The 23,103-nt window shown below is 50.1% G+C and overlaps 2 protein-coding genes across 9 annotated transcripts in view; one reads left to right on the top strand and one right to left on the bottom strand.

Annotated features, from left to right (window-relative positions):
- Mta3 (metastasis associated 1 family member 3) overlaps nt 1-20,361 on the top strand; it is a 166,955-nt gene extending 146,594 nt beyond the window's left edge. For 3 of the 7 annotated variants that reach the window (XM_048804468.1, XM_048804467.1, XM_048804469.1), the window contains exon 17: nt 8,148-8,430. In XM_048804468.1, coding sequence (XP_048660425.1) covers nt 8,148-8,377 — 230 coding nt within the window. In that variant the 3' untranslated portion in view covers nt 8,378-8,430. Of the gene's footprint in view, nt 1-8,147; nt 8,431-17,673; nt 18,854-19,009 lie in introns of those variants that run through there. The other 4 variants (XM_048804472.1, XM_048804473.1, XM_048804471.1 and 1 more) reach the window with 4 other exon arrangements.
- Haao (3-hydroxyanthranilate 3,4-dioxygenase) lies at nt 1,471-16,265 on the bottom strand. 2 transcript variants are annotated; one of them, XM_015479729.2, is made up of 11 exons: nt 16,076-16,265; nt 12,563-12,641; nt 11,382-11,480; nt 7,911-7,994; nt 7,468-7,574; nt 4,678-4,767; nt 4,353-4,396; nt 3,935-4,080; nt 2,251-2,319; nt 1,986-2,068; nt 1,471-1,885 (listed from the first exon to the last, which is right to left on the bottom strand). In XM_015479729.2, the coding sequence occupies exons 1-11, from the start codon at nt 16,153-16,155 to the stop codon at nt 1,807-1,809; spliced, it is 960 nt and encodes a 319-aa protein (XP_015335215.1). In that variant the 5' UTR covers nt 16,156-16,265; the 3' UTR covers nt 1,471-1,806. The 2 variants fall into 2 exon arrangements, with proteins under 2 accessions (XP_015335215.1, XP_015335216.1); XM_015479730.2 differs by lacking the exon at nt 11,382-11,480 and having other exon boundaries at nt 16,076-16,263.
- Nucleotides 20,362-23,103: the final 2,742 nt, after the last annotated feature.

Raw genomic sequence — 23,103 nt, 5'->3', positions numbered from 1 at the left:
TTCCTCAATTCCTTAAAGTGCTCTGTGGCTCCCCTTCTGCCCCTCCTGCAGCCTCTCCATCAAGTCACTAATGACCATCTGATTGTCAAGTCCGGTGCTCTTCTTAGAGGGTGACATCTTAGCCATCCTCTCTGAGCCTCTTGAGCACTGGAAGCTGTGGTCGCACATGACTTTCCAGTCTTCGTGCACTAACACCTCTATTCTCAGAGCTACACCAACATTCCGAGATGACACAGATTTTTTTCAGGAAAACAATTTTGGACATAGTAGCAGTCACCTCTGCATCCCTTTCATTGTCTCCCTTCACTTTTTTATCACCCCAATACTTTCAGTGCATGCATACGACTCCATAACCAACATACAACAGTAGGGAACCCTGGATGTGCTACAGGGTCTTGCTAATTTGCCCAGGCTGGCCTTGAACTTGCAATTCTCCTGCCTCACGCTCCTGAGTAGGTGGGATTGCAGGAATGTACCATCTAACCCTGATGCACTTTTTTTTTTCTTTTTTTTTTTTGGTATGGGGGTCTGGGGACTTGTCTCCCAAACAGAACAACCTCAGTCCTTGAATCCCCTTGTCAACCCTCCCCCACCCAGCATTCACTGCAGAAAGGGATTGGCTTTGACCATAGTACAGTTCCTGTCTCCCGTGTCCAGTCCTGTGTGCAGGTGAGACCCCAGGCTCCTGAAAACCTGAGACAACAGGAGGCTGTGATTCCAGGTTCCAGGGCCTGACAGCTTCTGCCCTGTGCCTTGTGCTGCCACGTTGGACAGGCCTCCGGTTCCCAGGTATGGTGGCAACCACTCTCCCACAGATCCTCCAGTTCTCACCGCTGCCCTGCGCTCCAGTCTGGGCAAGCTGAGGGTAGACGGGCTGCAACCACAAAAGGGGCATGGTGGAGAGACCAGCCTGAGGTCCGAGTGCAGACAGGCCTGTTCAGGAAGCACCGTCTGATTCCCAAACTTCCCCGGGCCTCATCTGTACCATTTGGGCGCTGCCACCTTGTTGGAGAGCCATGAGGAGAAAATGAAATAATAATTTATGTAAAAACTGCCAGGGGATTCCCTGGCACAGAGCTAATGTTAAAAAACAAAAAAAGTAGAAGGGCTAATTTTCATCATTTCCTATCTGGGATCCCCACCTCATGTACCTGGACTAAGACCCTCTTTCAGCTGCTGTGCCCTGACCCATGTCCTGGGATATTCCCTATTCTCTTCTTGGCTCCTGCAGGAGCAGGAGTAGTATATGTAAAATATATGGGAACAGAGGAAGAGGGAGAGAGATGACCTCAACTGTGGTAGGGGTCACACACAGTGAGGAATGCCCATCCACCAGCTGGAATACCCAGTGACAGACTCTACCATGTCCCTCGTCACCTGGTGCCCTGACACTACAGATGTAACAAGTCACTGGGGAGCACGTAGGGTGGGCCACTCATGATGCCTGTGTGTGTGGAGACCCCCAGGTGCTTGTTCTCCAGGAAGCCTTTATTAAAGTCCTTCTCAGTGGTGGGCAGTGGATCCGTGGGGACAGAGGGATGGGATGGCACACCACATGTTCAACCACAGGGGATGATGGCTTTAGAGGGGAAGGGAGGTTACAGGGACCCTAGGAGCCTGGCATTCTGGGCTGGGAATGGCAGGAGGGTGAATGATGGCAATGTCCAGGGCTCAGCAGGGGGCACACTGAGGTGCTCAGCCAATGTGCATGGAGAATCTGTGGAGGTTGGGAGAGTTGTTTGGCAGGGGTGGCTCTCGGGATAGCACTCAGGCACATGGTGACTGCTTTGGGCCCACAGCAAGACGTCACCCCAGGCACTTCTTGCGGGAAGGGTCCTGAGTCACAGACAGGGCCACAGAGCTTTGCGCTCGCTCCCACACGTACCTGGGAGGGACAGATGGGCCGGGGTCAGGCAAAGCCAGACCCTGAGGATTCCAGGGAAAGGAAGGCAGACCCACAGTTTGGGATCCCCCCATTTACTCACGAGGTCCCAGCTGGCACCAGGAGGCTGTCATCTGGGGCCAGGCCCAAGTGCTCTTCCCCCAGTGTCACCACTGAGGAGCCTTCCTATGAAAGAAGAGCAGGAGAATCCAATAGAGGACGTCGGGCCTCAACATCTGTCTGAAAGTCCCCAAGTCTGCCTTGAAAGGAGACCTGAGAGCAGGGCCCTCCATGGGAGCATGAGCCCAGTAACAGCCTGATCCCCATGGATAGGAGGTGGTGCCACCCTCTCCCTGGGCCCCACTTGCCAGCTGCCACAGCCACAGATCCACGTCCTGTTCCAGGCCTCTACTCCTGCCTTGCCCATGGACGATTACCTGGTGGGAGGTGAAATAGATTTTTCTGCTGCTTCCTACCCCACTTGAGAGATGGCCTTGAACCTGACCCCCAGACACCAGACCTAAGTGGGGCAGGGGTGGGGCCTATACCAGCCGCATCCTGTGTGCGGGGCAGAAACCAGAACGTGGAGAAGGCCTCCCTGCAGCCCACGTGTTCCTGGGCATCATGCAGGCCTGCCCCCACAAACGCATCCGAGGTTCCTCTCAAGTTGCTCACCTGAGCATGCGCCAGGGCACACTAGGGACACACACCTCAGCTTCCTACAGGGTGCCTACCTCCCTTCCTCTGTGGGGTGTTATGAGTCTGGCCGAAGTTTGAAGAGGGATGAGGAGAGCCAGGCTGAGGGCTTTCCACCTGTGCTGGCCTGAAAGCCTGCAGCCTCTGTGCTCAGTGACTATTTGTTGGTGTAAACAGGTGAGATCAGGGTGTGAAAGTGGCAGATGCAGGCCAGCAGGCGGGTGCAGGGCCAGACACCACTGCTGCATGAGGGGGTGGGACGGGATTCGGGGTCCACCTTCTACTCTCATAACTCTGCCTAAGATCCGGGCAGCTGTAGTACCAAGAAGAAGCAGGCCAGACCTCTAAGGGCAGGCCTGTGCCCAGTGAGCATGGCTTCCTGGGGGCACTAATCCTGCCCAAATGGGATGTGCCAGGGCAAACTGCAACACAAGGGAACCACCAGCCTGCAGGCAGCTCGCCCTGCTGCCCTCCTGATCAGTCCCCGCAAAGTACAGGGTGATCTTTTTGAAACACTACTCTGGTCTCCTGGTTCCTCTGCTTCAACGCTTGAAGCCCCATTGCCTCTAGGACAAGTTCTTCCACCTTGCCAGACCAGCAGACCCGCCGGGACTTGGGCCCTGCGTACTGCTTCACGGTCTACTGCCTGGCCCCCTGCCTCCCCTTCCCCACCCCAGCTCTCAACAACCTCAGCAGAGGTGCATGGTCAGCAACCAGGGCCAAAAAGGGCTTGTGCTCAGTGCTCCAGCCAAATCTGGAACTTGCTGTCCAGCTTGCAGTCCAGACTGGTTCAAGCCTTCATGCCTTTGCTTCTGTTTCTCTCTCATCTAGAACATCCTCTCCACCTCCCTTTCCAACCTTTGCAAATGCCTTTAAACCAGCTTTAAACTCAACTTGCCTATAACCTCCTCCAGGAAGCCTTTGTTGACTTCTGTCCCTATTGGAATTGTTCCTTTACCTCCTCTGGCTTCTTGTAGCTTCTCTATCAAATAATGTATCTCACTATTGTGGCAGTTGTGGATTAACTTGTCTGAGAACTTGGCTAGACCACACACTCTGTGAGGCAGTGACTCCATCCTGCTCTTCTGCCAAAGCCTGAGACAGAATAGGCACTCAATAAATGGTGAATGAAAGGTCAGCTGTGTTTGGCTCTTTCTCTGAGCATGTCTACCCAATCCTTATCCCAAACAGATCTCCAGCTTCCAGGATGTGACTGACCAAAAGCTCAGAATTCCTAACAGGAGGTAAGCTGCAGATGCTCAGGAAGCTGAAAGCAAAGAGAGATTGCTTGGGAGCATGAAGCCTCCAGCCATAGCAAAGCCCTTGCTCTCTGAGTGAGGGAGGAGGCAGCATTACCTGTGTCTCATAGGTGTCCCCAAACAGGTTGATGGATCTGCCTGCCTGCAGCTCCCTGCGGTGGCCATCCAGCCAAGCCTTCAGGGACACGGGCTCCATGATAGATCGTGTACTCAGAGGAAATGGTGGTTCCTTGAGCAGTTGGTCTGCATCCAAGGTGTGATTATGGTCAGTGTCCTCTGGGCTCAGCCTCCCCAGGCCCAGAGGCACAGATCCAGGGAGCCCAGCTCTCAATTGACCAGGCCCTGGATCCAACTCAATTACTAGTAGCCACGCGAGGGTACCATTCAGTGCCATCTCCCTCAGTACCTTGAGTACTGGGCAGAGTACCCAAAAAGAGACTCCTGGGATCTAGGGCCAAAACCCATCCTATTGTGGAAAGGGAGTGAGGGGGGAAGATGGTTGCCAGTGGCCTCACCAGGGATGGGTTTTCCTGTTCTGCACTGCTCGGAGCGGAAGAACCTGCAGGGACAACAGGGAGGAGAAAGGAATGGCGGGCATTCCTGCTTGAGTAGCCGGGGAGACACACACGCCATACACTGTTGGGTGCAGGAGCCCACACACACTTGTGGAGCCCTCACACACTTTCCCTCCCAGCTCTGTGGAGCAGTCTCTCCAGTGGCTCCCTCCATCCCCAACCTCCCGCAGGAGGGGAGACTTTCTCCCTAATTCCCAGGCATGGTGGCACCAGGCCAGCAGATGCTGATGTGCAGCCCCAGGACAGCGAGGGGCTGAGGGCTCACTCTTGGATGATGGGGGCCAACTGGGTGCCGAGATCCTTGCAGTAGAACCACTTCTCAAACAGGACATCCACGGTGTCCCCCACGTAGTACCTGCCAAAACAGAGGACAGGCAACCTGGCTCCCCATTTGGGCAGCCCCCCGGGCATCCATGCTCAGGCCTGCTTCTGCCTGTGGGCTCTGGGCCTGGCCCTACAGAGCTGGGGGCTGCCTGTTTTCCTGGGTCAGCGCAGCCTGTGGGCAGTGCTTATATACCTACCCCTGACCCTTCAGAAGCATCAGTGTGCCCAACCTAGAAAGCAAATAGAACCCCGAGACGCAGGAAAGCTGAGCGACTTACAGTCAGACAGTTGACCTTAAATAAAAGCCAGGGACTTGACATTAAAATGCTACAAAAAAAAAAAAAAAGCCACTCCAAAGGCCTGAAAGGGCACTGAAGTTCCATTATGAAGCTTTTGGTGGCCAGCCCTATCCCAGGAGCTGGGTGGATGCAGCGTGTATCTGTGAACCATCTCCATGAGCAGGACCACCTAAGTCAGGCAGTCTTAAAAGCCTGGAGAGTATCTAATCCAGGTGTGTTTTTCCCAAAAAGGAAGCTGAGGCTGAGCCTGAATCCAGGGCTGGCTAGCTGCAGTGCTCAAGGTCAAGGTCCATAGAAACTTCAGTGTCTAGCATACAGAGATGTCCCCCAAATGAGGATTTCTTGTCTTCTCGGGGTCATGGCTGTCTTTGAGAACCACAGCAAATCTCTGAACCTCTTCTCCAGGGAAGGCGACATGCATGCATACACAGCCTTCGGTGGGTCCCTGCACCACCTCCCCCCACTCCCCTGCCCAGCTCATCTGTGCTAGGGGCTTCTGTCAATTGAATGCCCTAATCCCCAGGCCCAGTTCTTAGGCCAAGCCAGCTCTGCCTGCCCTTCAACTCCCACTGAAAAAAGAGAATCAGTCCTGCTGATGGAGGTGGTCTACAGACACGTGGCATCCACTCACCTGGCACCCTAAAACTCCTCTTGGGATGGAGCTGGGCACTAGAAAGCTTCATAATGGGACTGCAGTGCCCTCCAGGAATTGCCTTCAGAATGACATTTTAATGTTGAGTCCCTGGCTTTTATTAAAGGTCAAAAGTAGCCAGATGAAATCCGATATTGAATTTGCTGTAAAATGTTATTGAGGACTCTGTCCTCTCCATCACTGAAGACTTCTTCTAAAAAGTCCCTTGGAGAATCTCCTTCTAGAATCTAAGGCCAGGTATCTGTCTGTCCAACATATTATACAGTAGATTATTATGAAGCTATTAATATTGTATTTTTTGAAAAGATTTAATAGAGAAATACTCATGAGTTTTTTTAAGTACAAAAACCAAAATTCAAACCCACTCAGGCAAGAAGACTGCAATGTTGTCAGGTACAGATATGCACAGAAAAAAGGTGGAAATCTAAGTGCTTCTAGATTTAATTGGGGATGACAAACACTCCCCCTTCCCCTTTGCTTTTGTCTGTTTTGTTTTCTTGAGAAATAATTCATATACCATAACATTAATCCTTTTCCTGAGACGTAATTTTATTTTTCATTTTGCATTCCTGCACTTTTCCAGATTTTGAGTGAATGTGTATGACTTAGGTAATTTGAAGGAAAAAAAAAAGGAAGTATTTTTAAAAAGTACCCATTAAAAGGGCCAGGCTGGGTGGCAAACACCTGCAATCTCAGATGCTCAGCCTGAGGTCAGCCAGGGCAACTTTGTGAAGCCTTGTCTCAAAATGAAAAATAAAAAGGCTGGGAGTGTATCTCAGTGGTGGAGTGCCCCTGGGTTCAATACCCAGTACCGAAAAAAAAAAAAAAAAGGCCCATTTTAGCAATTATAGCAGAAGATGTGGGCCAAAATATCCTGACCCTAGTAACTTGATGAGAAAATTAGATTTTCTTAGTGAAAGGGCTGGGGTGTAGCTCAGTGGTAGAGCATGTACTTAGCATGTGTAAGACCTTAGGTTCCGTCTCTAGCACAAAGGGACAAACATTAATTTTAAAAAGTTTAACTTTTGGAAAAATCTTTGGTCCTCTTTGCTTCAGAGGCTTCCTCTTTTCAGAGGATAACAATTGGGCAACTGATTAGACCAAATGTGAATCACAGCTGTATAATCAGAGTACACAGCTGGGCCTGCATTCTTTCCTTGGTGTTGATCTTGGCCCTGCTTTCCTAGGGTCTAGAAGGTTAAGCTCTAGCAAGTTTCCCTTCCCTGTACCCAGTATGAAAGATAACAGTACCTACTCCCTAGAGTCATCTGGGGGACATTCAATGAATAAATACATACAAAGCTCCATCCCAGTGCCTGGCCCACAGCCGGGTGCTACCCAGCTATCTGTGCCTATTGTGGATTGGGCTGGCCCAGACTAGACCCTGGAAGCTGAGGTTGTGAGACGCAGCAGTGCTTGGGCTGCCCTGGGTAGAGGGTCCTCTTGGCTGTCCCCCACCTCCCTTTCTGCAGCGCCCCCCCCCCCAGCTGACTCATGTAGGAAAACAGGTTCTGACTCCAGCCAGAGGGTCGTCAGTCCGAATGGGCTCCTGGGTATGGGGCAGAGACAACATCCCCCATACCCATCACTGAACACCCTCACCCTCCCAGTTAGCCAGCAAATAAAGAACTCTATTGCATCTGGCAGCCAACCCCTCTACCCTCTTAGTGACCAGGAAGTGCTTTCTTGAGTCAACCTGGGATTCCTTCTGTGCAGTATTGAGCTGCACCCCTCTGCTACTAGCCTGCTGTTTGCCCCAGGCCCCAACAGGGGCATTTACCTGAGCCCATCTAGCTCGGTTTCCAGCCGTCTCCGCTCAATCACCAGCCCCATGGTGTTGGCAAACCTCTGCGGGGAGTGGGGCACCCCAGCAGGCAGGAGGAATATCTGTAGTGGTGGAGACCAGGTGCCCAGCAAGGCTGCCATCCCTCACGGAGACATCAGCTCCTGCAGCTTCCCAGGCATCCCAGCTCACCCGCAGGGCACAGGGGACATTGCCATCCATGCTAGGCCCTGCTCTCTGCCAGGCCTGCCCAGGGAACCAAGCGGGGAATGTCCGGCTGTGCTAGCACTTGGTGGCCCAGAGGAGGGAGTGCCCAGGGACCAGGCAGGGGCAGGAAAGTGTGAGGAGGACAGAGCCTCAGCCAAGGCTAGGGCGAGTGGCCAGGGTGGGCTCCTGTCCTGGCGCCCTTTGCCACCCCATCTGCTGGGGTCCAGCCTCACCTCTCCCTGCCGAATGACCACATCCCGGTGCTTTCCCCGCTCCAGGACTCGGAGAACCATGTCTCCTTCCAGCTGATAAAACACCTGTGGAACAGCCAAGAGCCTGGGACGCCCTGCTCCCTCCTCCAGGTCCTTGGTCACTGCCCAGGCCCCGAGTTCTGACTAGGAAACCCAAGAAACTTCCCAAAGACCTTAGGTTTATGAGCAATTCCATCACTTCTGTCTTCCCTGACTCAGGCCATTGGCAGCAGCAGGGGACACACATCTTACATCGCGAACGCGCAAGTGATGATCAAAATAACCCAGGATGCAACAGCAGGTGTCTGGCTGGGGGCAGGAGGCTGGGCAAGAGCCTCCTTGGAGACAGCCAGGTAAGAAGAACCACCCTTTCACAGGGGCCAGGGGTTGTGCCAAGCTCTTTCATGTACATTATCAGAAATCTTTACAACTTCCAAGGGCATTGTTAGCCTGTTCTGCAAAGGGGGAAAAAAGAAAGGAAGGAAAAAGAAAACTGAGGCTCAGAGCACAAAGCAACTTGCCCAAGGGCACACAGCTAGATAGTCCCGAAGCTGCCTTTGGGACTGGAGCCTGTGCACGGTGCTGGGCCTGGGCTGGTCCTTCCGGCCAGTGTGATGCTCAGGCATTGGGAGCTGTGGAGGTCAGCAGCCTAGGGCGGGGACTGTGCTCTTTCTGGGGGGCTCCTACCACATTTCCTTATTCTATCCTAAGACCCAATTAATATGCTTACTGAGATGGAAGCGAAGCGTGGAGGAGAAGGAGGAGGAGGAAGAGGAGGAGGAGGAGGAGGATTCGATCCCTCTCTACAGTTTATACATTGCTTGCACAGGTGTTAAAAGCCCCAGCCAAATAGTTGAAGGACTTTTAATAATAATAATAATAATAGTGGTAATTATCATGTAAGGAATTAATGGAGATAAAGGCTGCAGTCACAACATCTACTAAGAGAAACCCAGCTGAACAAATTAAGAAATGAAGAAGCTAGAGAAATGTGGCCCCTAAGCCTGCTGCAGGGTACATGTGGACACAAGGCCACCATGAAGGGCATCATGGCATAGGGCATGAAGAATCTTCACAGTCCACACTGGTATAGAACCTTCCATGCTAAAACTGGACATGTCCTAGGTCACACAGGTCACCTACATCTTTGCCCTGGAAATAGCATCTTAGAAATGTGGCCTCAGTAATCAACGGCCCTTAGTCTGCTAGGCCTCTGTGTGCTCTCAGTCAGTTCAGTTAACCTCTCTGTGCCTCTGTTTCCTCTTCTACAGCGTGAGTAGTATCTGCTCAGAAGGCTGCTGTAAAGCCTACACTCAACACAGGGTGAGCACTCAATATACCTCTAACTGTTAACATCAGCAGTTGTCGGAACTGCAAAAACAATGCCAATAATAATAGAAGAAATATAAGCATTTGATGATATATTCAAAATATGGAACACTATGCAACCATTAAAAATAGGCTTTTGAATAACAATAAAAATGGCAAAATGTGCTGGGCATGATGGTGCATGCCTGTGATCCCAGCAACTCTAGAGGATGAGGCAGGAGTATTAGAAGTGAAAGGCCAGCCTCAGTGACTTAGAAAGACCCTGTCCCTCCACCCCCCCCCCCAAAAAAAAAAAGTACTGGGTGTGTAGTTCAGTGGTAAAGCACCTTGGGTTCAATCCATAGTACAATTAAAAAAAAGAGGGGAAATGTTAAATTTACAATTTTTTTTACACTGTTGAGGATTGAACCCCCCAGAAAACATATTTATTATGTCTTCTACAATAAACAATATTATGTTCATTATTTAAAATAACCCATAACATGTAATCCCAGAAACTCAGGAGGCTGAGGCAGGAGGATCATAAGTTCAAGGCCAGTCTGGGCAATTTAGAGAGGCCCTCAGCAATTTAGTAAGGCCCTGTCTCCAAATAAAAAAATAAAGGGCTCACCCACAGGGAACAGGGGACATTGCCATCCATGCTAGGCCTCAGTGATTAAAGGCCCTTGGGTTCAATTCCTGATACCCAAAATAAATAAATAAATAAATAAATAATAAACATTTTAAAAGGGGTGCTGGAGATGTAGCTCCGTGGCAGAGCTCCCTTGGGTTTAATCCCCAGTTCTGCAAAATAAATAAATAAATAAATAAATCAAATAAGAACAAATAAATAAAACCACCTATAAACATTACCGAATACAAATGAGACAAAAACTACTTCTCGGGAGCAATTCAGCATGTCCCATCCCCTCCCCAAGCTGAGGGAAAACCCATGTATGCATGTGTCTCAGGAAGGGAGGAGGGACCCTGGAGTTCTGAGGAGAGGGCCTAGTCTTCAGGTCCCCAAAACATCTGGAAAGGTGGGAGGAGAGTCTGGGGTGATGTCTGGGTCAGATCCAAACCATTTCCGGGCAGGCTGCAGGGCATTAGCCACCACTGAACAAAACAAGAAGGCAGTGGGGTTCTCCTCAGCCTTGTCCCCTACCCAGGGGCCTGTCCTGTGTTGGGGGCAGGTCTGGCCGGGAGCAGCAAGCCAATCACTGACAGCAGAAAATCTCAAATGGCTGTAGGCAGTCCCAAAGGAATTCTGCTGATTTGTAAGAAAATGATGTTGGGGAGGGAAGGGGCATGGAGTTAGCCGGAAGAGTGAGCCCCGCCGGCTCAGGAGACTTAGACAGAGCCTGGCTTCAGGGCCTGGAAAGGCCTTACAAGGTGGCAGGACAGTGAGCAGGCGAGGTGAGGACCCAGCCTGTTAAGCTGGTGAATCCTTTCACCTTTGTCCCACATGCTGCACGGGAAGCCTCAGAGGACATGCGATGCACTTGTCCAAGATCACACAGTTATAAGAGGTTCTTCTTCCTTCTCGCACTTGCCTGCCCTAAGGAAAGGAGTGGGGAAGTGGAGCAGGAGTGCGGGGACGTACTGGGGAGTTTGGGTTGCTGAAGGCAGCCCTGGCCACTTGGAGCACTGCAGAGGTCAGAACTCAGCAAGGAGGGAAATCTGGCTCAGTCAGTAAGAGACGTGATTTGAACCCAGGCCTGAATGATTCTTCCAGCTCTAGCTGGGTAAGGACAGGCAGGGATAGAGAGGACACGGATGCTCAGTCCCGAGGCCACCAGCAGCCTGTGGCAGATGCTGTACCTTGCCCTTCTACCAAAGTGTGTGTGTGGGGGCATGTCATCACAAACCCATCTCCAGTCAGACTCCTCCCTGACACCTGAATGTCCCTCCAGAGTAAGGACACATGTGCAGGCCGGCACTGCTCATCTCTCAGCGCCAGCTGGGTCAGGGCATGGCTGACCCAGGTCCTCAGTGGACACCCATGTGATGCTTGGAGAAACCATGAGATGGGTCTGGGGCATGGGTGGCAGAGGATAAAAAGGGAAGGAGGGAGACAGACCAGTAGACACAAGGGGTGGGCGCTGGTATCAGAGCTAACAGGTGAGTGGAAGCTGCTGTCCTTACCCATGAGACTGCTTCAGGCAGGCAGGACACCAGCCTTGCCTCCCCCACCGTGGCCACTCCTGATCTATCCCCTCCTCCTCTCTGTAGGTTTGAATTTTCCTGTTGATTTTTTCCAAAGAGGAAAAGGGTCTCTGGGGAGGTGTGTCTGTGAGAAGGGTGGGCCCAGAGAGGGCAAGGCCCTTGGAAATGTGAGGGATGGGCTGATTCTGCTCCGCCCTTGTGTACACACTAGGTGCTCACGGAATGTTTGCTGACTGAGCAATGCTCCAGGGCTCACTGGAGTCCTGGACTGTAGGAAGACACGAGCAGTGGGGTGGAGGGCCGTGACCAAGCTAGACTTTGCATCTCAGACCCTAGAATCAGGCTTGCCTCCAGATTGCTGGAGGGCTCTATACGGATCCTTTCCCACTGGAGTCTCTGGTGGTTAGGATCCTGTCCGTGTCTCTCTCTCCTTACGAGGGCTTTCCCTCTCTGTTAATTTTACTTTTGTTTATGTACTTTGGGATAGGCAGCAGAGAAACAGTTAAAAAATCAAGGTACAAAGGGTATTTAGTGCAACCCCTGCCCCGGTCACATACCTCCTAACTGATGTGTCTTGCACTTTCTAAGTAAGGAGGGGCCACCCAGTCCCACCCATTCCTCAGCCCCCATCCTTGCCCTTCTTCCTTCAGTCCCCTCCCCATCTCCCTACCACCATCCACCACCCACCCCCAGCCCACTCCCACTTCGTATAGCTGGATTTTCCCCCCTCGCTCTAGGAGAGGGAGAACCTGGCTCCAGGGATGGGAAGGGAAAACTAGGTTCCCTCCTGTGCTTGGGTCTCATTTTAGAGGCCAACTGTATATACTCAGGTTTGGGGCAGTGGACCGGGCATCCCACCTGGAGCATGGACAGCTAGTGTGTCAGGGACCGGATGCCCCACAGTGAGAGCCTGTCCTACCCACAGGGCTGGGCTATTTCCTAGGGCTCTTCCTGCTGAGTCCCCCTTGGCTCCACCTCAAGGAGGGGGCTGCCCAAGGTGGCAACTTTGAGGTGGCAGGTTTCCCCTGCGATTTCAGAGTGTCCCTTAACAGTCATGCCTCCCCTCCTCAGTCCACAGCTCTGGCCCTGATCAGGAAGTACCTGCTCCCCTAGGGGCTGATGTTCCTTGCCTGGACTGGGATGGGGCAGTCATAACCTACCTCCTCGCCCTCCTCGATGTGATAGTCCTTCCTGATGTTGGGGCCCCCGACGAACATGATTTTGAGCTGCTCCTGGTGCCTGCAAAGGAGTGGTGGGGGAGGCCGTGGACCAGGTCCTGGGAGGGAGGGGGCTGTGGTAGGGGGAAGGGGGCCTGGAACACTTAGGAAAAGGAACAGATCCTTGTTCCCACTCTCATCTCAGCCTGTGTCCATGTGCATCTAAGTGCCTGTGTGTCTGTGATTGAGTGTGTCCCTCTGTGACACACACAGAGGGGCAGCATAGCAGTGGCTCTGTCGCTTCATCACCTAGCCTCCCGGGGGCAGTGCTCAGGATCTCCAATCACAAGAGAGCACACTAGAGCCCCATGTCTGACTGTGGGACCCTCCGTTTCCCAATGGCTAGAGGCCTGACTCAGGAGACTGTGACATCTAGCAGGAGCTCAGACAGCACTGAGTCAGAGTGACATGCGTTTAAAAACAGGAGCTGGAGCCAGCCTCTGGGCATCCAATGGCTCTACATGCACTCTTGGGCAATGCTACCTAACCTCTCTGGGCCTCAGATTTGTCATCTGTAAAATGGAGAGCTAGCTCTTGCATCAAGTTTCAATGGATTACACAAATTCATTTTTAGAAGTTCTCAGAACACAGTGCCTGCCATATAATAAGCACTATTTAAGTGTTTGATAAAATAAGCTAATGTGACCATCTCATTTGATAGGTGACTGTTCAAACTTGCTAAAGCTCAGAGAGGGTCATGCAGCCAGGGAATGACAGAACCTGAGCTCAGACCTGGGCTCCCTGACTCCCAGGCTGGTGCCCTGACCCTGGTGTATACTGTCAGCTGTTTGGAACTTGACAGGATGCCCAAGCTCCTCATCCTATCTACTATTGGTGTGGTGTCACCTTTTATGGGACTCTGTACCTCCTGACAGCAACACACCCATCTTCCATTCTAGGGTTTACTCTGCAGAGATTAAAATAAGCAGTGGGCTGTGCATGGGTAGGGGCCCGGGGTCTTAAGTAGCCAAGCGACAGAGGGCTGGGGCAAGGGCTTTCCCTGGGAATGAGGAGGTGCGGAATCCAGGTGCAGGAACCATTTTTGCTACTTCAGATTTCTGCAGTAGAGGCTGACTGTAGCCACGATGAGGTTTGATGGCAGTGGAGGGGTTGGGGGCAAGTGAACCCCCAATACTAGACTGGAAGTCCTTGACTAGTGTCTTCTCCTGCAGATTGTTTTCCAGCCCACGAAGGGGGGGGGGGGGCTCCTTTATGGGAGGCAGGTATTAATAACCAAGAACATATATCCATCATGCCCCAAATGAAAAGATGGATGAGGTTACTGGGCAGGAGGAGGCTGGCACGGGGTAGTTCTGAGCTTAAAGAACTTAAAGCTGCTTGGAGGAGAGGAGAGAAGCGCTGAGGTGCCTAGAGAAGGGAGCAGTCAGCTGAGTACAGAGACCCAAGAAAGGAAGCGCTGGGGGTCTTGGTGGGTGTAGGTGGTCTTGGGGAGTGACTTGAGAAGGCTGGATCAGGAGGGGGGTCTAGCTAAGGCAAGGCATTTGGTGTTGGCTTAAGGATGCCGGGGAGCCTCAGAAAGTATTTTTTTAAATCAACTTTATTGAGATATAATTTAGGTACACACTGAAAGTTCTTGAACAAATCCATTCCAGAACTGTTTCAACCCATTGATCAGAATGCAGATTACGTCCCTCCAGCAGCTTCTTGCCTTGCTGAGGGTGTTATAGGTTGAACTTGTCCCCCCTAAATTCATATGTTGAAGTCCTAACCTCTCAGGACCTATTTGGAAATAAGGGCATTGCAGATGTTATAAGTTAAGATGAGGTTATACTGGGGTAGGGTGGGTTAGAGTTGTTTTGCAAACAGGAAATATGGACGTAGACACATGGGGAAAGTGCCTGTGAAGATGAAGGCAGAGATTGGGGTGATGCAGCACGAGCCAAGGGAGACCAGCAATGCCAGGAAAGCCGCAGAAGCTAGTGGGGAGGTGTGGCATAGACTCAATGCCAGCCCTAGCAAACTAAAACAGGGGGAAGGCACAGTCCTCACTCTGACCTTTGGCTACCGCCATTGGAATGTCAGCTCTACAAGGAAGGCACTTTTGTCAATGTGTTTCCTTCTGTATCCCCAGAGTCTAGGCCAGCCTGGCAGGTAGTAGGTGCTCAGTGAACAGCTGATGAGTGAATAAAGAGAGGGAATGTGTTTGTGATGATGGTTAGCACCAGGGCAGCGCTGGAGGATATTGGGGGAGGCCTTAGAGGCAGGGCAGCCAGTACTGCCCAGGGTGGAGGTGGCCAGGGAGAAATCAGAGCAATGTCTGGGCGGTAGTTGAGCAGATGGATGTGAGATGCTTTGAGGGAGAAAAACTGGGGGACTGAGAATGAGAGACTGTGAATAGGGAGAAGTGGAGGAAAGGGACAGAGACGATAAAGATGTGGGTTGAGAGGACAATAGTGGCAGAAAAGAGTCGTGTTTGGGGAAATGCTGACTGTTAGCCATGGTGGTATTGCACACTGACCAAGAGAATATGTGCACTTTGGAGTCTGGGCTTGAGTCTGGACTCTGTCCAGCACTAGCTCTATGACATTAGGAAAGTTCTGTTAAATCCCACCTCATGGACTGTGTGAACTAAATGAGATGATGCCAGAATGCTTGGCATGGTCTCTGGCCTGTCACAACATCAGTGATTGTTGCCCTGTGGGTTGAAGTACCGTGCCAGAGGAGTTGTCTTGCAGGAACAGCAAATATGGGGAATGTGAGCCTGGTCTGGGGGTCACAGGAGGCCCAGCAATGGAACTGAAGGAAGGGGAGGGAGGTGATCACAGGGAGGGCCTGAGAGATCTGTGAGAGAAAGATGGCAGTGACCAGTTCAGCCCTGTTGGGTGCTGCAGGCAGAGGTGGCCTTGGGAGGGCCGTGTGTGTGTGTGTGTGTGTGTGTGTGTGTGTGTACACCTGCAAAGAGGGGCTCTGGAAAGAACAATAAATCAAGATCTCTCCAAAGGGGCTGATCCTCTAACCTCCCCCTTTGCCTGTAGGTTAGCCTGTGTGAGTCACCTGTCCTCAGACCTAGGTTCTATTCTCATTCTGGGGCACTGAAAACCATTCTCCCCAAATTTCAAAGTTTCCCAAAGTCCACTGGAGTCCTTGGGGGAACTTGAGAGAATCCCTGGGGGCTGGAGAGCTCTTTGCCAGCTCTGGAAGGAGGAGCATCTTGTCATCTCATCCCCTACTGCCTCAGAAGCACCCTGGCCATAGGCAGAAGTCAAAGTCACAGCCCTTACTATGCAGTTACCAGAAAGAGGAACAGATAGAGGTGGTGGAACCCGGAACAGCAGGTCCTCACCCTCCCAGAAGGAGCCAAGAGAATGACAGCCTCTTTCTGCAGGCTTCTGGGTCAAGGAACTGGACCTGGAAGGCGGTACCGGTCGGGGGTGGGCTGGTTAGATGGAGGAGATGGCGAGGACAGAGGGGGCGGATACAGGAGCTCAGACTCACATGAGCTTGTTGCAGACTGGGGGTTGGAAGGAGGCCCTGTTGTCCTCCACCCAAGTCTTCACTCTTACGCGGCGCTCCATGGCCACCGGGTCTGATCGCCTCCTCCCCGAGTGTCCTCTGGCCGGTGGGGCCGTCGGAGGGACGCGGCTCTCCCGGGCTCGTGGGTTGGCCGCCTAGTTAGTCAACATCCCCGAGGTCAAAGGGCGGAGCAACCTCCTACCTCCCCCCCCCGCTGTGGCGGGCGGACTTGGGTGTGAGCCCGCCTACCCTGCGCACCGCCCCCTGCGCTTGCCCTTAGGTCTCGGTGCACGGGGTGGGGGAAGAAAGGGCGACCCTGCTTCTAGGCAGAACAGGGATCAGTCCCCGGACCCGAACCTCCCGACCAACCCAGCGTCCTGGGGGCGCCTGGCACACCCGCGCCAGAAATGGGAGCCTGCTGCCCGCCTAAGACGCAGGATCCAGACTCTTCCTGGCATTTGTCCCTAGATTTCCGTCTGATTCCTAGGAAGGCTCCAAAGATACTGTAGGGGGAGAGTTCGAAAATCCGAGAGTCAGCACGTGGTGTTGATACTGGATTTAAGACTCAGTTTTCTTATCTGGAAAATGGCAATGACTGCACAGCCACTGGAGCTGAGGTGCGCATAGAACGAAAAGATGCCCCGATTAACGCCAGTACCCTATGTCCTCACGAGGACAGAGCTTGGCCGCGGTCCCCAGATGTTCTATTGCATAGTAAAAGGCTGGCTCGACTGTGCCCTAGGCTCTGCGAGGCAAACCGAGGCAGACGCAAAGCGTCAGGAGCCCGGGTGGAGAGCAAGCGCCGCGAGGCTGTGGTCTTCTCCCTGCATCGCAGGTGGAGGCAGACCCGAGGGGGGACACTGTCCTCAGCGCCAGCGTCGTAGTGGGCACGGGCCAGTTGCCCTCCACCGTTTTGAGCTCTTTGCATATCTTAAGTCACAGGGTCCTGGGTGTCCTAGCCTTTCGATATCTCGGTACGGAGGTAGGGTGGGCAGCCAAGTCTGTGCTAACGATGACAGCGCCTGCCAGAGCCTCTGTCACGGTGGTCCTGGGACGGGAGACCTAGGCCTGGGTGTCGGGGTATGGAGTAGAGGACGGTGGCGAGGGGGTACGGAGGAGGGGGAAGGCAAATGCTACTACCTGCCTTCCTCTGTTTTCAGGACTCAGAATGCTCAGGAAAATCGGAGGAGGGTGGAGCCGGGGAAGTGATAGGTGGGGGACATGGAAAATGGCTCAGGCCTCTGACACCAAGAATGCAGATTGCAGAGTTGAAGTAATTTTAACTCCTCCAGCTCCAGCTCTCACACCCACCTTGGCCACTCCCTCCGCCTTCCCCAGGTGCCTGGCGGTGGCCAGTTTTTCTCAGCATTTCAGATGTAAAGTCAAATCCTAGATCGTTGTGAAGCAGGATTCCCACTCACCTGGCTGTGACTCTCCAATTCCCTCTCCACTCCCTCTCCTCCTTTCCCCCTCCTTCTCCTTTTTATTTATTTAGCACATTTTAGCTGAGCATTTCTTTCTAGACTATAGTGTGGTACTCAAATAACTCAAACCACCTTCTTTATTTTTCTCATCTACAGGTAATCAGAGACAATGCAAACAATGACAAAAGAAACGCCAAGGATCTATGATGTGTTGGGTTTGCTCTGGGTGTGTGTTTGTTAAATGGAAGGATGAGTGGGTGGGTAGATGAAGGCCTGAATGAATTTACATTAGGAGAAAAAAAAAACCTGCTTTCAGTTCAATGATGTACTGTTACATAGTACAAAGGAAAGAAAAAAGAATGATAGTCACCCTGTATTTTAGTTGATGTAGTCAAATAATGTGAATAATTGAGGCCCTAAGTAGAATTTTTAGGATATGAATTAGCTACATAAATCTTATACACAGGCTAACCTCCTGCTGCATAATCACTGTCAGTTGTGCCCTCTGGTTTGTGGTGTATAGATAAACACCATGTTTAGTGTACTGAATTGGCAAACCTCTAAGCTTGGGTGTTGGTCTCCTTTTGACTTCAATGTCAAAAAACGGACAGCTCTTCTTTAATCCAGATGTTCTAGTATTGTTCAGTTTGGAGTTCTTCTGGATATCTACCCTTGTGGACCTTACCTGCCCCCAGGAGCCAGCTTTCTCCTCTGCACAAAGAAGCTCACTTGTACCTGAGATCAGAAACAAAGAGCATCTACCCTAGAGCTCATCAGAGCTATCCTGCTTACTCTGCTCTTGCTCTGTGTCCCCTCAATGGAGTGCCTGAGAGGTGGCTGAGACCATGTTCAGCAAAGATGTTTCTAGGCTTTACTGAACATGGCTGGTGATAACTGTCTGATCCTTCAATCCTTTTATAGGCTGAACTACTTGCTCCAGCTGATCCATTTCCCAGACTACCTTGGTCTGTCTCTGTATCCACCTTCCCTCCCTTTCATATGAGTCAGCAATGTTAAAGTACAAACAACTTTATATGAATAAAAGGACAAGATCATGAACCATATGGGTGAACAAACCAAACTCAGTTTCTTCTACTCTACTCTCACAATGCAGATCACTTTTGTGATCCCAAAATGTGTAGGGATTTTTTTCCCACCAGCATGTAAACAATCTGTCGTGCAGTGGACACCAGATTCAGTCTGATCCCATCTACTGGGAGATGATGTCTGATTTCACAGGATGAGGTTTCAGTACCACAAGACTACCTCCACTTCAGACACAAGTCTGTCTCTTTTGTGATACTGGGGACCGAACCCAGGACCTCACACATGTTAGGTAAGTGGTCTGCACTCAGCAACACCCCCTACCCTCTTTATTTTTTAATTTTAATTGATTAATTAATGAACTTGGTACTGGGGATTGAACCCAATCCAGGGTGCTTTTCCACTGAGCTACATCTCCATCCCTTTTTAATATTTTATTTTGAGACAGGGTGTTGTTAAGTTGCTGAGGCTGGCCTGGAACTTGTGATCCTTCTGCCTAAGCCACCCATGTAGCTGGGATTACAGCCATGCACCACTGGGCCTGGCCATAAAGGCTAATTTAAAGGATACAATAAGCAGTCAGATGAAGAGATACACAGGGCAAGGTCTGGAAGGGTCCTGAGTGCAGAAGCTTCTGTCCCCATGGAGTGGAGTGCACCACTCTCCTGGCTCATCAGTGAGTTCTTGCTCATCTTCCTGAAAGTTCCCAAGTGTTCTGCTTTTCAGAAGTTCTCTGAACCCTGTCCTTTGGGTTTTGTGGAAAGCTCAAGGCATAGGCATAATTGAAGCATGCAAAGCCATATAAAAATAATGTCAGACAAAAACAGTTTGATCTAATGTCTTAGAAAGAACACGCCAGAAAGTCTGTTTGTTCAGATTCTTCTTGGCCTTTCTGTGCAGCATCCCTTCCTGGTATCTGGAGCAGGAGTCCTTCTGGATATTTTATATATATTCAGAAGTGATATATATATATATATATATATATATATATATATATATATATATACACATACACACACACATATACAATATCATGTCATATCAGAACGGGTTATTTGAAAATCTAGGTTCTGGTTTTGATGTCTCTTTACCTTGAGTTAGTAACAAGTCTGTCTGAAAACTTCTAGACATAATTTTTTTTGGGGGGGGTTTGACTATCATTGTGAAGACATTCTCTGCTTAGAATATAATACTAAATATTTCCATTAGATCAAGCTACTGTGTTAAAAAAAAAAAAAAAACAAGGATCAAGGCTATTTGAGTAACTGCTTAATATTTTTATTTCTGAATGTTGTGTTAAAGTGCCCCTAGTCAATTTCTCCTTATACATTAACAGGCTTTGCTTGATATGTTTTGTATCTATGTTGTTAAATGAAAAAGGGCTCATGACTAGTTTATCTTCTGGTTATAGCCTGCCTGCCTTTTTTCCTTCCTTCCTTCCTTTGTAGAACTGGGCGCTAGGAAATTAAATTCTCTTTCTGTGACAGCCTTGTCTTTGAGTCCTAGGTCAATAGAAAATTACAGCAAGATAAAGCAGCACCTGCAAAAATGAAAGTAGGACACCGAGACCCCAGAAAGTAGAGAGCTCAAAAACCACATCCTGGCTGAGCTGTGGCAAGCGTTCTGCTGAAAGCATCCCTAGAGTCTGCAGAACATCCTGCTCCTCACAGCACCCACTGACCCCTCCCGATCCTTATAAACCCATAAAACCCCTTTTCCCTGAGAACTCAGGACTCACACATCTCTTGGAGTCTGGCCTCTCTCCTCTCTTGGAGAGTGAATAAAATATTTTACTGCTAATTGCTCTCTGCCTGCAAATCTCTGAACCGTGCAAGCACCATCTCTACTCCAGGCACCATAACACTGGGGATTGTAGGGCTTCACATATTAGGCAAGGACTAAGCCACATCCCCAGCCCTTTTTATTTTATTTTGAACACAGTCTCACTAAGTTGCCTAGGCCTAGAACTTTCAGTCCCTAGCCTCCGGAGTAGCTGGGATTACAGATGTGCACCACCACCCCAGCTTTGTAATGTTTCTTTTATTACTAAGAAATATTTCCTCTTCGTTTCTTTTCACCTTGACCTCAACTTTGGAAGATATTTACATTGCTACGCCTGTTTTCTGTGTTAGTATTTTCCATTTCCCCTTCTGCTGAATCGTGGCTGCCTTGGTGACATGCGGTAGAGCTGATACTTGTCACAGCTGAGGCTGGTCCTCAGAGGTCTTACAACTCAGAGCTCAGCACCTGGTGTGCTGCTGCCCCCATGTGCAGAAGCCAGGGCTAGCCTCTGGGAGGACTTGGAGAGAAGGCAGCTGAGAGCAAGTGCCAACTGTATAAGGCCATCTTATATGACTGCAGCCATGAGCGAACTCAGCGGAACCTGGCGGGCCTGCCCAGCGGAATGCAGGTAAATTACTGACCTGCAGATCATGAGCAGATGAAATCGTTGTTATTGTAAGTCTTTAAATTGGGGGTTGGTGGTTTAGCACCGTAATAGTTAACTGAAACAACAGGTATCTGTTTCCCTGTAACCTTTCTGTTTTTAGGTATACTTCTCATGAATGGCACATTGCTGGAGTGTTTAAAAAATCCAGTCTGATAAGGATGTGTTATTTAGGAGTTGGATTCAATCTTTTCATATTTAATTATCAAAATGCTTGTACCATTAAAAGAGAAAATTCCTGAGCTAGTAAGAGTGGTGCACACCTGTAATCCCAGCTACTTGGGAGGTTAAGACAGGAGGATCTGAAGTTTGTTGCTAGCTTGTGCAATTTAGCAAGACCCTGTCTCAAAATAAATTAAAAATGGCTGGGGATGTAGCTCAGTGATAAAGTGCCCCTGGGTTCAATCCCCCATAAAGTGGGTGGGACAATTCCTTAGGCCATTTATGTCAAATAGAGTTTATCTGAGCAAAAACAAAAGTAAAAACAAAATTAAATGACTCATGAATTAAGCAGCTCCAAGAACCAGAGTGGATTCTCAGAAGTCCAACAATGGCATCTGAGGGTCATTACAGAACAATGGAAGTGGTGCATAGAAAATAGTTGGCTAGAGCTTAGTCAATCAGTAAGTCAACTGGTTAGCATTTAACCAACCAAAGCTCAGGTTCCACCATTAAACTCCACATTGACTTGGTCTGTTGGGCCCAGTGCAGGTATCCAGCCCAAATCCACAGCCTCCCACAAATTTTAGTTAATGGTGTTCATTCCGATATCTTGTGTTTTCTAGTTACCATGCTGTGTTCATTTTGGATCATTACTATAGTAAATTACCACAAATTTAATGGTTTAAAATAATACCAACTATTGTCTTACTGCTCCGGAAATCAGTAGTCTGAGTGGGTCTTGCAGGCTAAAATTTAGGTATGTTAGAGCTGCATTATTTCTGGAGGCTCTGGGGGGAAAAATAATCTGTTCCCTTGTCTTTTCTACCTTCTGGAAGTCACCTGCATTCCTTAGCTTGGGCCCTTCCTCTGCTTGCCTGCCCTTCTGCCTCCCTCTTTTCCTCATAGAATCCTGGAGGTTTCACTGAACCCACCCAGATAACTCAGACAACTTCTCCAGCTCCTTATTTTAATCACACTTGCAAAATTCCTCTTTGACACATGAGGGGACCTATTCATGGATTCTAGGGATTAGGAGATGGAGTTTTGGGTGGTTTTCCACCCACCCCTTCTTGTTTCTTCTTCTTTTCTCTCTTTCTTCATCTATCAAGATGCTCATAGCTGCAAGTAGCAGAGACGCCAGTAAAACAGCGGCTTAACTGACAGCGCACTGGAAGTCTCACATCCCTGGGCACCCAGAGGAAGAACAGGCTGGGGCTTAGCAGCAGCATCACACACCCTGGTACTTTCCAACCTTGCTGGCTGCTCTCTGCAGTATCAGCTTCATCCCAAGGTGGATACCGCCAGTGATGGCTGTCCAAGTTGGAAACTTCCTATTCACACCCTCTGCAGGAGAGCAAGTCGGTTACCCACAGCTTATCCACATTTTGGGCTGGGTAATTCTTTGTTGTGGGGGTTGAATTGTGCATTGACCAGTGTTTAGCAGCCTCTCTGACCTCCTCCTACTAGATGCCAGCAGCTGCCTTAGGGTTGAGACAACCCAAAATGCCTCCAAGCTTTGCCAAATGTCCTTGGGGGTCAAAACTGCCACCAGATGAAAATCAGACATATTTACTGGCCTTAATAGGCTCAAAAGCCCATACTTGAAATAATTTTTGGGGAAAGGGAATGGGATACTGCTTGGCTTAATCAAATTTGGGTTTAGACTTGAAGCTGAAGGTGGAATCAGCCTCCTGCAAAATCCCTGGCTGTAACTGGGCTTGGGGGTCAGCTACAGGTCCACCATACCTGGCTTTTCCCTCCTTTTAACTCCATATTCTATCTTATGTGTCTATTAGTTATTCTTTAAATAAATGCATGTATTTAAGTTTGTGAATTTCTAATAAGATATGTCGTTAATCAGAATCCATCTGAACAAGGCAAGAACCAAGGAGTCTGAGACAGCTTTAACTTCCATCTAGAATTTCCTACTGGCA

This window comes from Marmota marmota, unplaced genomic scaffold (genome assembly GCF_001458135.2).
Source record: "Marmota marmota marmota unplaced genomic scaffold, marMar, whole genome shotgun sequence".
In the NCBI taxonomy this organism is placed as follows: Eukaryota; Metazoa; Chordata; class Mammalia; order Rodentia; family Sciuridae; genus Marmota; species Marmota marmota.
Note: the sequence above shows the minus strand (reverse complement) of the source record. Positions and strands in the feature narration are given on the sequence as shown.